General features: G+C 39.5%; 2 protein-coding genes and 1 pseudogene across 2 annotated transcripts; 2 read left to right on the forward strand and 1 right to left on the reverse strand.

Annotated features, from left to right (window-relative positions):
- Nucleotides 1–909: 909 nt before the first annotated feature.
- On the forward strand, nucleotides 910–5,400 carry LOC116212219 (pentatricopeptide repeat-containing protein At3g02650, mitochondrial-like). Its single transcript, XM_031546787.1, has 5 exons — nucleotides 910–1,710; nucleotides 1,752–2,339; nucleotides 2,500–2,563; nucleotides 4,265–4,332; nucleotides 5,269–5,400. Exons 1-5 carry the CDS (start codon nucleotides 910–912, stop codon nucleotides 5,398–5,400), a joined length of 1,653 nt encoding a protein of 550 aa, XP_031402647.1.
- On the forward strand, nucleotides 5,291–11,734 carry LOC116210280 (annotated as a pseudogene).
- Nucleotides 11,730–13,572, reverse strand: LOC116210279 (GDSL esterase/lipase At5g55050-like). The gene is made up of 5 exons (XM_031544127.1): nucleotides 13,043–13,572; nucleotides 12,805–12,938; nucleotides 12,452–12,679; nucleotides 12,120–12,369; nucleotides 11,730–12,017 (listed from the first exon to the last, which is right to left on the reverse strand). The coding sequence occupies exons 1-5, from the start codon at nucleotides 13,290–13,292 to the stop codon at nucleotides 11,797–11,799; spliced, it is 1,083 nt and encodes a 360-aa protein (XP_031399987.1). The 5' UTR covers nucleotides 13,293–13,572; the 3' UTR covers nucleotides 11,730–11,796.
- Between the last annotated feature and the right edge of the window lie 218 nt (nucleotides 13,573–13,790).

The following is a 13,790-nucleotide window of genomic DNA, read 5'->3' on the forward strand; positions in this document are numbered from 1 at the left end:
TGAAATTTTTATATGAGGTACCTATAATCAAATTCCTAACATCACGCACCTTTTCTTTTATGTTTCATTCATATTCTGAAGCGGTTAACAATTTCGTCACTCCAAAATATCTATATATTCTCCCTTCTTTTTTTCCTTGGATTTTAGTTTGATTTATTGTTCACAATCGAATAGAAATTATTTATCTATTTTCCCATAAATAGAACATTTATATTTTGTTAGAATTAACATGTATTTGATACAAATTATTCGTTGTAATAATTTATTGATATCTATAACATAAAATCCACCCGATTTGATTCAGTTGTAACTAAAAATTATTCAATTTCTACTCGTGCAAACGTATCCGTGCCTAATGGGATGCAAGGTTGTATGAAGCTCGCGGGGGCCAAAATATGCTAAATCTCAAACTTCATAGTGCACATAAAATCAACCAGAAAATTGAATCCATAAAGGCCGATACACTCGCTAGGGTTTTTGAGTTACGTCATTGTTGCAGTGGAAGAACTTGGACGCAGTGAAGAAGGAGACGGATGTGGAGAGCATTGCCGAGATTTGCTCTCTCCAGATCTCGACATGTCGCCTGGAATTTTCTTTATTTCCGATTACTTTCCCTGCAAGGCCATCCAAGTGGCCCCCCTCGAATTAATTATCTCCTGCTGTCGTATTCCGGCTCCTTCACCCTAATGGTGGGCCTGCGAGATTCTTCTCTGACCAGTCGGCTTTCGGGGCGAACCTGAGCCGAAGATGGTCCCCTCGAGGCCGTGGAAATGGCTACTGGTGAATCTTATGATGACCAGATGGAAGATGTCGTAGGCGGTGGTGTTGGTGTGAGCTTGCCTATTAATTTTCCATATAGTTTTTTTGGCGGCGACGAAATCTGGGAGATCAGCCCGAAGGAAATGGAGAATGTGCTGTCCCTTCCTGGAGTCTAAACTCAACAGCACGCACTTGCCAAGGCCGTGGCAGGAGAAGTTCGTGTTCCAAGGGCTCCAAACTCCGCATATTCTAGGCGAGAATCTCATCAAGTTTGTTCAGTGGGCTTTGTCGGGCTGTTCAAAATCTTCAGATTACATATCAAGCTTTTTAGTCGAAGCTTTGGATCAGGACGTGTGCGAAGGCAACCCTACGAAGAAAGAGGCTTACATGTTCTGGGATTTTGTCCGGAACAAGGCCGGATTGGATGATGGAATTTTGAACGACTTGCTTGAAATGTTCTCGAGGCTGGGTGAAGGCCAGGGTGCCCTTTTGGTTCTTGACGAGTTTGATCGATATTATAGTGTTCCCGATGCTAGGTCTTATTATTTCACGATAGATGTGCTATGTAATTGCAGATCTTATGACCTTGCCTGGTCCATGTGCGAGGAAATGCTCGGCTTAGGGACCCTGCCTGAGGGAGAAGAAGTCGGGAGCATCATCTCTTGGCTCTGCCGGGGGAAGCTGGCTAAATCTGTTCGTGCCCTTTACTCCGCTTTAAAGGAGGAGCTCCTTCCTCCATCAGCCATCAGCTTCTTGATCACCTCATTGTCCCTGGAGCATGAGACAGTGAAGTTAGCTCGAAAGATGCTAGGTGACTTTAATGAAGGGGCCAGAAGATATGCAATCAAGCCATTTTCGGTAGTTATCAGTGGCTTGTGCTGGAGCAAGGACTTGGATGGTGCGAAGAAGTTCTTGCACGAGATGATCGAGTTCGGCCCACCTCCTGGAAATGTGGTGTTTAACTAGGTTGTAAATGGATTTTCCAAGGCTAGAGAGGTGGAGACGTCAATGGAGGTGAAGAAGCTAATGGAGCAACTGGGTCTGAAGCCCGATTTGTTCACTTACCCAGTTATCTCATGAGAAGCTTTGTGAGTGATGGTGAGATGGAGGAGGCGAAGAAGAAGCACAAGAAGCTGAGCCCTGTCATGTACCCCACGCTCAGCAGGGGATACTGCAAGCTCGAGGATTTTGACAAAGCTTTAGAACTGTTGAGAGAGATGAAGAGCTTTGGGTTTGAACCCGACGCAAACGGGTACAGTAAGCTGATCCAATCTCTCCACTTGAAGGCTCTTGACAAGGAAACAACTGAGAAGTTGATGGAGGAAACGAAGCAGAGCCGGTTGTATCTAAATGGGACCACACGAGGTCCCGTAAGGGCTGTGAAAGAACTTGAAGGGGAGAGGAGTCGGCGGCTGAAGAAACAAGAACAGAAGCTTAGACAGTTTTCGGTTGCAAATCGATCGAACCTAAGCCAATCAGATGATGTTTATTCATTTGGCATGCTGTATCTCCACGAATTTGAGCCTTCTAACTACTTCTTTCAACTTCACATCTCTATGCATTTACCGAATCGGAGCATGGTCCTGAACTTCGGATGCTGATTTTTGGATGTCGCGATAATTAGTTAGCCACTAATACCAATTTCTTGGTAAGATTTCGAGCAACCCTTTGCAAATATTGGAGGGATATTAACGATAAGACCTTCATGATATACGAATTGCGTTCTGATCAATGGACTAGAAGATAGTTCATTTATTTAAGGCGGAGATACTTCGAGAAATGGGAATCACCGAGATGGCGGAAGGTACATTCTCGGCCAAAATCGGGAGAGCTTTGGCCCCTATTCATCACCACTTCATGCCGTAAGCTTCATAGTTCTCCCGAATACTTGCTTTAGGGTCTTCCTCTCGTATAAAACTACAGCATTATATTCCCCATTTCCCTTGAGATGGATGTGTCCTTACAAAGAGAACATAAGGATAGTATGAAGGGATTCTTTGTTAAAATTTGATGTTCCCACAATGATTCAAATGTGTCCTCACGATTGCTTGTGCTCGAGGGAATACAAAATAGCGGAGCAAGTAAAAGTATAAGTAGCATAGCAAAAATGCGTTGCTTGTCATTAATATTTAAGTTTGCTCACGGTAATTGTGCCCTTCTGGGAGAATCAAGAACGACATCTTTGGATGGCACTCGCTAGTACTAGTATACATATATATGAGAATTTTTAATTGGCTAGTTGTAAATAGCCCCAGGTCCAATTTTCTATTAATAGGACTTTTGGAGAATTGAATATCAATTTTGTCCCTAAAATGGACATGTTACATCAATCGGATCCCTCACACCAAAACTACATCACCTGAGTCCCTTGTAACATCAATTAGGTCCTTTATACTATCAATTGGGTCATTTGTCATATCAATTAGGTCTTTTGTAGCTTCATTGTGGTCTCTCCATCCTTACCATCATAACTCTGTTAAGGACCCAAATGTACTGATTATCAAAAAAGCCCTTCATTATTATTATTATTATTATTTCCTGTTGTCCTTACATACTCTCTTATCCCCTCCTTTCTCTACTGTAAATGGTGTTCAAGCTGTTCGTTCTCTTCGCTCGGACCACCGATCAATGAGTTACTTGTTTCTATGGAAATCTAATATATATATATATATATATATATAAAGCTACAATTTGATAACGAGAGTTGAGTCAAAAAGTAAAGAAACAACTTGAAAATTTTGACTTAAATTTAAGTTTTTATCACCATACTATAAATTTTCAAATGACTATATCTTTTAAATCATTTAATGAAATCACGAGCTGTAAATTCTTATAGCTTCCTTACAATCCAAAAACTCTAACCATACGAAAGTTTTAGAAAGAATCTACCATTAACATACACTTCCGACTGATCAATTTCTCGACGGATTCATCACGTGAGATCCCGATTGATATCAGTTTCAATGCTTACATAGATTAAATTGCGCAGGTGACCCAAGGTAGGATTACAATGAAGAATATATAGTAAAAGGTGGAGCATTTATAATCTAAAGAAGTGCTTGTAACAGGGGATCTCACCCAATAATCATGCCTTAAACACAATGCATAAAAAACTGAAAGAATTTTGATAATTTTCATCTTATTCATACATGCATAACCACTTGTATGAGCTGATATATGTACCTTTGACGAACTTTACGAGGACCAAGGTGACTCGCAGTCAAAGTCGGCGGCAGAACATGCCCTACTATAAGGCCGGGACAAGCTGCCACTACCACAAACCCGTTTTCTCTCATGTAGTCAAAAGCGGAACTTTCTGCTTCAGTCTTCGAAAAACAATATATACCAGTTCTGTTGGAACACAAAAAGATAAGGCAAAGGGAAACCAAAGTAACGCCAAACTTAGGAATAGTCGAAATTCTGTATCAACAGCTTTCCTATTTAGTACGAAGTATTAAGTAAATTTCATCAAAATGTTGGGGAAAATGGCCCTTAAATCCAATAGGTAATGAATCAAGAAACTGGGCATCCAATGAATCAAGAAACCTCTTTGCAGCTGCGCTCTTCTATGCTGTAAGTAACGCATCCTCTTCTGTCTCCGCCACTCCCATGGTGGAATGGGCAATGGGATCATCCTTAGCCCACAGATCGACATTCTTTTCCCTTGCCACTTCTTCTCACTGAAAGTTTATACACGCTCTTCATTATTGTAAATATTTTGATATCAACGAAAGCTCACTTAGAATAATTAACCTGGACAAGGCTAGCACGGTTGTCATGATATTTGTAGTGCCAAGCCATCCCATAACTTAGAAGAATTTCTTGTTATAATTTTACAATAAATGGTGACCTATTAATGAAAAAAAAAGAGTTGAATTTAAAACCTCAAACAAAGATGTACCTAAAGAAAAATGTCATAATGAAAAGAAAATGTAGCGTAGTATCGCATGCCTCGCCTGTTAACCTAGAGGTTGCATGTCCGATACCTAGTGGGACTATTAGTATTCATTTATTAGTTATTTAGGATTTATCTTTCATTGCACTGGGTATTGGATTTCCTTTGTAACTGGATTAAAAATGCCATCATGTTATACATCATCCACATCACATCCGTATTTGTCCTTGTCATAGGCAATGACAGTCAATGGTGTACCTTGCACTAATCTTCTGAGGCTATTCTTGGGCAAGAATCTTCTGATGCCATTCTTCGACTCTTGCCCATATTCTTGATCAACCTCAGGTGCATCTATTCCACGTGTGACTTGCCTAAATGGTAAGCTCTGGAGACTTGAATCACAATGTATAGCAGGTCTGTAAATAAAAGGCATTCTTTTTTTTTTTCCTAAGTTATGTTAGCTCTATTACTTTGCACTACAAAAGTTCGGATACTTCTTTGGTTCTCCAATTCTTTTCTTAAAATACCCCCGCTTCATTTATACGTAGTGAATAGGTTCTTTCTTCCTTTTGAAATTATTCCAGCCTTTTTCTCAACTTCCATTCCTTCTTTAGGTGATTGGTTTTATTGATGAAAGAAGAACTAAAGAGAAAGGTTATGAGCCAATGTTAAAGGAGACCTTCTGTGATGAGGTGAGGCAGAGGGAAATGATGACGTTAACTGTTATCTACATTTTCATTGACTAGGGTTCAGCTACCATGATAAGAGTATGATGAGCTCACTTCACATCCCAATATGCAGATTTAAGTCTCTTCATAGCCCTTAAAACTTCACATATTTTGTGCAGTTAGACGAGCTGAGGCAAATATATGAGGAATTGCCAGAGTTTTTGGAACAGGTGCTCAGTAGTCCAAATTTTCATTCGTAAAATTGAGGGTGGGCACACACAAACTTCTTCTAATTTGATTAGCTCTTTTTAGGTTTCTTCATTGGAACTTTCCCATCTTCCAGACATGTGGAAGGAGAAGCCTGCTCCTTGTATTGTATATATCCAACAAATAGGTAATCTTATTCATTATTTTGGTTAGTGGTGGATTTCTGTTAACATTTTTCATCATAAGTTGTTGCTTTCATGACGTTTGATTAGCACCTGAGAGAATCTGCATGATCATCCATGAAGGCCAGTTAGTTTGTTTATTTTTGTCTCTCTCTCTCTCTCTCTGCTGAAGTATGTATTTCCCATTTGTTGTAAGAAACTCGATTGCAACTTGCTTTGAAGAGTTTCCATCTGATCAGCTTTTGAACAAGACAAACTCTAAAGATACACAAGTATTCTAATATAGTTCTAGATAACACAACCTTTTTTTTTCTTTTATTATTTTCTGTCCCTTTTCTTTTTCAGCCTTCTTTTTATGTCTCTATTTTTTAAGAGTGATAACTGCGAAATTTTCAAGCCTTGGATTTGGAATGCATCTTTAACAAATGCATTTGGTTAGTCCCACTGATTCTGTTGTTTTATCTTCAGGATATCTGATGTGAGCTTTTGAAGAAAAACTTGATGTGACACTCGGAAGGGTTCAAGATTTTGAATTTGCTGTAAGTAGATGTGTTCTTGAAACCTATAATGATGCAAGTTCATGACTTGACTGAGATGGTTTTGTGTATATATTATGTACGTACTTAAAATATGGATCATATGCAAATGCAGTTCTCTGACACAAATGGAGATACGAAAAGGTTCTTCTTCTACAATTCCAAGACACGAGAATTAGATGCCCTTTTTGGAGACATTTATCACAAAATTTTGGGTCCATATTTTGAACTACTTTCATCTCTGAAGTTTCTCTATAATATGTGAACACTTATGGATTTTTCTTTCACAAAATTCATGAATGAGAAGATATGGAACGGGGAAATTATCAGAGACTTGGTATCACATACACTTGTGTTCTCAGAACATCTGCTTGAGACAGTGAATTTTGCTGCTGAACTTGATTGGTAAGGGCCACTCAGCTACTCCCCCGACTGTTCTTTCTTGCGCGCATTTGCTTGGTGCTCTGTTTATTCACCTAAAATATTTTGTCCTTATTATGTGAGCTAATCCCATTTATATGTGTGAACATATTAAGTCTAATGACGCTGACTGTATTAACTTCTTGTTTAAGCTACTTGTCACTGACATTGGTTGCTCGTCAGAACAATTATGTGAGGCCCACATTGACTGATTAAAATTTGCTTGATATACAAAACGGAAGGTATGGACTGTCAATATGCCCCACAATTCTTCAGAAAAACTTTATGTAACATTGGAAGCATGATTTGTAACAAGTGGTTATGTCACATTTCCAGGCGTGTTTTGTAGGAAATGACAGTTGACACTTTCATACCGAATGATACAACTATTTTTAGAGATGGTAACTGGAATTATACGATGTACTCTGTCATGCCATTGTCTGAGTTCCTTTGACCAAGTCTAATCCAATCTTGCAGGATTCAGAACGGATAAATATAATCACTGGTCCCAATTACTCAGGCAAAAGTATCTACATAAAGCAGGTCAGCGATATCCCTTTAAGAAGCAAAAATTGAAACATAGTTTCTTGGTTAGGTGTTTTTCCATTCCATCTTTTTTAGTAATACTTCCAGTACTTGACAATGAGCTCCCAAATTGCTTTCTAGATTGTTAATTTAAGCCTTGCAGTTGGCAAATAAACTTCTAGTTGAGTAGGTGCGAGTTTCTATAATTACATTATATGCCTGCGACAGTCTTGTCTAGTCTGCACGCGTAGTCTTGGGCAGTTGCTGTTTCCTTTTGTCATTAGTAGGTCTACCCAACCATAAAAAGTTATTGGAGTTTTTTCCCCGCTAATTTCGACTATGGAGTTTCATGTGTAAAAATTACTTGAATGGCTACATAGTAACCTCGGGAGCATCTTTTCACTTTGATTAAAATATCTCTTCCAGGTTGCTCTCATTGTCTTCCTTGCACATATTGGAAGTTTTGTACCGGCAGATGATGCAACTGTGGGTTTGACTGATAGGTTGTACGACTTACTCTGATACCGAAGCTATGGTACAGGCCACGCTTATGTTGAAGTTTGGTAACATATGAATCTAAACAGGATTTTTTGTGCAATGGGTAGGAAACTCATGACTGCAGAACAATCAACCTTCATGATTGATCTTCATCAAGTAGGCATGATGCTAAGGCACGTCAAAATGGGATGAGTACTCTTTGTCAATTTATTTTATTGTTATATATATTGTTGTTATTGCTCTTAGTATTTCCTATGCGTGCCTTTGATTATCCTTATGTTCGCTGCTCGTGGTCCAGTGTAGGTATTCGAAAGTGGAAACTAGCTGGCTCTGGAGGGTTCTCCAGTATTTGAGAATTAAATTTCACATAATCTAGTTGTTCCTGTTACTTCATCTAAACTACGCAGGCATGTGACTTCAAAATCATTATGCCTGCTAGATGAATTCGGGAAAGGCACTCTAAATGAAAGTTGGTAGGTCTCGACTAAAACCAATAGAAGCGTGGATATGTTTTATTTCTAATTGTTGCTGATACTCGCCTTTAGATGGAGTTGGCCTGCTTGTTGGAGCAATAAATTACTTTGTCATGTGCGATCAACCCCCAAAGGTTTGGGTTGAATGTCATAATCATGTTTCTCATGAATCAGTTCTACATTTATCAGTTGTATCGTCCTTGAGAAGTTAGTAGCAAGCCCATATGAAAGAGGATGACCACTGTAATTTGTGGAATGAGAGAAGCCTATCTCTGCAAATTGTACTGGCAAACTTATTCCCAACAAGATCATAAACTATGATTATAAATAAAAGCCAAGTCATCATACTCAGAAGTAGACCTTCTGTACATTATCTATAGAGATTGAATCAAATTTTATTATGTTCTGTGGCGTATTCCAGGTTTTGGTATGCACTCACCTCACTGAATTACTTGATGAGAGCTATTTGCTGAAGGTATGAGATGCCTTTCAGTCATCTGCAGCTGCTGTTTCCTCTTTGGGAGGTTACATATCGATTTTTCATGACAATGTTAGTCGGAGAAGATCAAGTTCTACACCATGAGTGTGCTAAGGCATGAAGATGCTTCAGCAGATACTGAAGACATTGTATTTCTTTACCAGTATAACTTACCTCTGTTCTTGATCGCATGAAGTAGCAATCAGAAGTTTTTAGTTTCACTATCTGATAATTGGGCTTTCGACATTGAAGGATCCTCCTTTGACAAGATTGCCATTCTTTGTTCAGGCTAGTTCCTGGATACACGCTTTCGAGCTAAGGTAAGCACAGATATGTATGCTTAGTGTTATGATGCATTTCATAATGCTTTATCAGGAAACTCACATCTAAGTTATACTTTCTCCAGGTCTCCAGTGTGCTCTCCTCGCTGGTATACTTCTAAGCTCTCTTAAGCTGTGAAAATGAGAAATTTGTCGCTTAAAATGAGAAATATTTGTGCCATGCCTTGTCCAGAAATTTTAACGAGAGGATTACTTAGGTGCTCCGAGAAGATAATGATCTGCAGAATTTACTAATGAAGCCGTGTTGTTTTTCTACTGTCACGAGATGGTGCTTTCATCATAAAAGTTCTTTCTAGTAGAACTCTTTCGGGCAAACTATCAGCCATGCTTATTGTTGGAGAAAAATTGGGGAGTGTGAGAGGACAAAATGTCCCACATCGGTTGAAAGGAAAATATGGGAAAAGTTTATAAAAGACAAAGGCCCAATAACCCATTGACTTAAGTTTTTGGGTTGCATATGGGCTCGAGATCGAATTAGGCCCATATTTTATTTAAAAATTTATCCAACAAATGGGCTCGAGTCCGAATTAGGTCCATTTTATTTAAAAATTTATCCAACTGGTATCATAGCTCTTGGTTATAATCCTGGATGTGTAGGGCGGCTTCGTGCCGTGAGGTGCGCATAAAGTGCATGTATGCGCGGGTCCGTGTGACCTGTAGGCTCGAGTGTAAGCGTAACGTGCGCCTCGAGCAAACACCCGTTGTGTCCGATGTCGGGACATCAAAGTGAGGGCGGGTGTGATTAAGTCGTGTGGTCTCATCGATTGATTAAGGTCACGTGTCTCTCGTGTAAGACGACACGATACCACGTGAGGGCGGGATGTTGGAGAAAAAATTAGAGAGTGTGAGAGGATAAAATGTCCCACACCGGTTGAAAGGAACCCATTGGCTTAAGCTTTTGGATTGCATATGGGCTCAAGTCCGAATTAGGCACATTTTATTTAAAAATTTATCCAACAAGCCAATGGATTGCTGAGCCTTTATCTTTTATAAACTTTTCTCATATTTTTTCTTCCATTGGCTTAAGCCAGAAAGGAACTGTCCCTGTTAATTCTTTCAAACTCCCACTCTCTTAGTGTTTCTTTCAATCACTCACACACACATGTCTGCAGCACAAAGAATCTGCATATATTTTTTCTTCCATTGGCTTAAGCCATAAAGGAACTGTCCCTGTTAATTCTTTCAAACTCCCACTCTCTTAGGGTGTGTTTGTTTTTAAAAAAAATTTTAACTCAACTCAACTCAACTCAACTCCACTTATCTTCAATTCAACAATACAATCATTACTTTTTTAAATTTTTTAATTTTTTAATCATTTAATTCAATTTTTAATATTAAATTCTCTTAACTATTTATTACTTTTTCACAATTTAACAACACAATCATTACTTTCTCTCAACTATTCATTATTTTTTCACATTTTTTTCTCATAATTCAACAATAAAATCATTATAAATCAATTAAAACCAAAACTCAATTCAACTCAACTCTAAATCCAAACGCACTCTTAGTGTTTCTTTCAATCACTCACACACACATGTCTGCAGCACAAAGAATCTGCAGTTCAAAAACTGAACAGAGGGAGAGAAGAACAAAGGATGAAACTGAGAAAGAAAGAAAAAGAACTTCATTAACTGTCACCACACAATACATCATTGACCCTTTCCTACATATATAGACACAAAACAACTGCTAAGTAACTGCTCCTGCACACGTCTAACAATCCTTAAATAGCTACAAAGTCCCTATAAGCAGAGTAATTGCAACTTAAGGACCTAACTGCAAATTAATAAAACTGCTTAGCAAATAGAGAAACTACAGACGTTTAATAAAGACACAGCAGCTCTGAGACAACATCCAACACTTACTAAAATATGGAACTAAAGCGCATTGTGTATATGGTTTAAAATGTAATGAATGTGGTCTTTGAGCGTACAGTTTGGAAAAGATGGAATTTCTCAGTAAGGCTTCTTTATTGTATAAAAGATGGTGCAAATAAGATGGAATATGAAGTGACCCTGTATTCATTTCATTTTTGGCATTTGTGGAGTATTCGGTTTCTAAGCTTGCTCCTAGACTTGTATATTCCTGGCTGTCACGCATTTCATTGCTGCATCTCTTCTGGATCAGTGGTTTCCTCAAAAAGTTAATTTGATGCTTTGCTTGTGCAGGTGTTCCGAAGGAAGTGATTGACAGAGCTGCATCGATTTTAGGTAGCCCTGGGAACAATCAGACATTGATCAAATGCACAATGAGAGAATATTAGCTCAAGGTCAGCAATACAAGGTAATTGTTGTAATAAGACACGCGTGAGTGTGATACATAATTCCCCCGTGTTGAAAATGATCCGACTTCTGAGTTTTATGCAGAATGCATTGGAGAAGATGCTGGCATTCGATACAATTCGTGGTGACCTCAGAAGCTTCTTTGAGGAAATATTACCATCATAATATCTGAGGCATGAAGTAACTTCTCTTTGGCAACAGTATACGTTCTGCTCTGGAGATTCGTATGTGTATTTGTCGAGGATTAAATGATGGATATACTACTCCTGGCTGGTGTAGGGGACTAGTACCAGCCGCTTCCAGTGATTGTTAGATATTTTCTTTCATTCTTCCTCTTAGAAGAAAATAAGGAAGCTTTGCCTTTTCTGGGAAGTTGGGAAGTACGGCATTTAATTAGATCGGACACAGCGCACAGATCTAGGAATGTTTAGTGCATGAACTTCAGTAAGAACGACATTTATTGAGTTTTGTATCTCCACTTTACAACAACACAATCTTAGACGTGATGAGTAGTAATCTGTTGCTTAACTTAAAGGGCAATTAGCTGCCGTACGTTTACTGGGGAAGTGTACTGTGGAGGGCCATCAAAGACATTGTCTATGAACCGTCGGCTGGCTGCTTCAGTGGGATGGTATAGATCCCAGAACAAGTGGTCTGTCCTGTTGGAGCAATGCGTTGAAGTTGGCAGGCACGGGAATTGGGCATTCAGGTTGCCGAGCCCACAACAGGCCGTTTTCACCTCCTTAAACCCTGAAAGACCAAGAGTGAGAAACTCACCGGCATTCTTAAAGTATAAAAAATGATGACGAAAGTAAAAAAGCTTGGCATTTGGCTAAGGAAAGGACGCCGTACCATTAGAAGCAGGGTCTTGGATGAAACCATGTATGAGAGGATAAGTGTGGCTGTAGGAGTAGCTCATGTCTTTCAGCTCCGACTTCAGCTCCTTTGACATTGATTCCAGTGCCTCGTTGTACATGACGGTCCAGGTATTCGTGTCCTCCCTGCAGCCTCTGGTCTCGTTCTGAATCCTCTGCGCTGGGCAGCACCCGACCGGAGGCAGTCCCACCACCATAAATTTACGTGCGCCGTGAGTATGTAGTATCTGCTCAGAATAAAGTCCATCAATGTGTAGTCCAGCTATCATGTGTCTAGTAGCTTCATGCATTATTGGCGATATCATGTACCTTTAACTTGGCTTTGAGCAAGGTGGTCATCTGGTTGACGTACTTTTTTGGGGGTATATTTTGATTGATGGATCGGGAGTAGGCAAGGATGTCGTTGCTTCCGATCACAATGAAGAACAGAGACTTCGATAGATGCTTCTGAGCATGGGCAGATCCTAGTTGCTTCGTAAGGTGATCATGCACCTTTAGGTAGTATTCCACTTGCTGCCACAGAGGTATTGATTGCGTCTGCAAATGATAGTTTTACCAAAATGTTTGAATAGGCTTTGATTACGTTACACTAGTAGTGTGGCATTTATATATATTTTCGATCGTGCAATTGTAAGATTGATCATAGAAGACGTTTTCCGTACATTAAGTGGATTTGACGTGGTATTGAAGATTGCTGCCCCACCAGAAGCGAAACTGACACCCCAAAGGTATGATGTACTCGAGTCTGAGTCGATAGATAGGTAAGGCGGAGGACTCGGCAACCCCACCTTCTCAGCTGTTGCATTACACGCCATTTCACATGAATATGTATGTCCATGTACGCGTCTGTAGAATACATGGAGCTATGCTAGCTGATGGAATTTTCAGTTGAGAGCATACCTAGCAAATCGACGATGTTCTTGCCATTGCTAAACCTTCCAGTCGCTTTCCGGCTGGGGAAATCGATTCCGTTGTGCGGGAAATTTGCTTTTGCTAATGAAAGCGGGAGGTAGTTGTTGTTCCCAACATCGACGAAAGAGTCCCCGAACACGAAAATCGCGGGCAGCATCTGCCCGTGCGAGCCACTAGACTGCAGAATGAGAAAGACTAATACAAACAGAATCACACTTCTATAAACAAACTCAGCCATCTTGCTCTTTGCCTCTCAGAAGATGAAGACTGACTGATCAATATCTTGGGACGAAATTGATGAAGTAGTAATGAGAGGAGACGTCTTATAATTAAGAAGGCAATGTAGTGCGAAAAGGGGACAACTATTCTAGGGGATTTTTTTTTTTCTCTATAGTGTGTAGTGGTGGCGTAGTGGGTTTTTTTTTTGAATATCTATTTCCCTCCCAAATCATTTGCCTCTGTATGCATCAATCCCGTATAGCAGGTCGATGAATATCTTCTGGTCGTGTATAATATAAAAGTCCTACTTTGATGTTTTATGATGAAAGCAATATCTTCTGGTCTTTCGTGAAATTAATGGAACGCATGTATGCGTATATTCTGCCTCAAGTTGAAGCGCGTGACAGTAATATAAGGTTGCTTTTGACGCATTGTTATTTGAGATTACTGATAATTTAGATTTCCACTGAGATAGATTCTCGCTTTTAAAATTACCGGTAATGCTCACGTAATGTAG

Source organism: Punica granatum, chromosome 6 (genome assembly GCF_007655135.1).
Source record: "Punica granatum isolate Tunisia-2019 chromosome 6, ASM765513v2, whole genome shotgun sequence".
In the NCBI taxonomy this organism is placed as follows: domain Eukaryota; kingdom Viridiplantae; phylum Streptophyta; class Magnoliopsida; order Myrtales; family Lythraceae; genus Punica; species Punica granatum.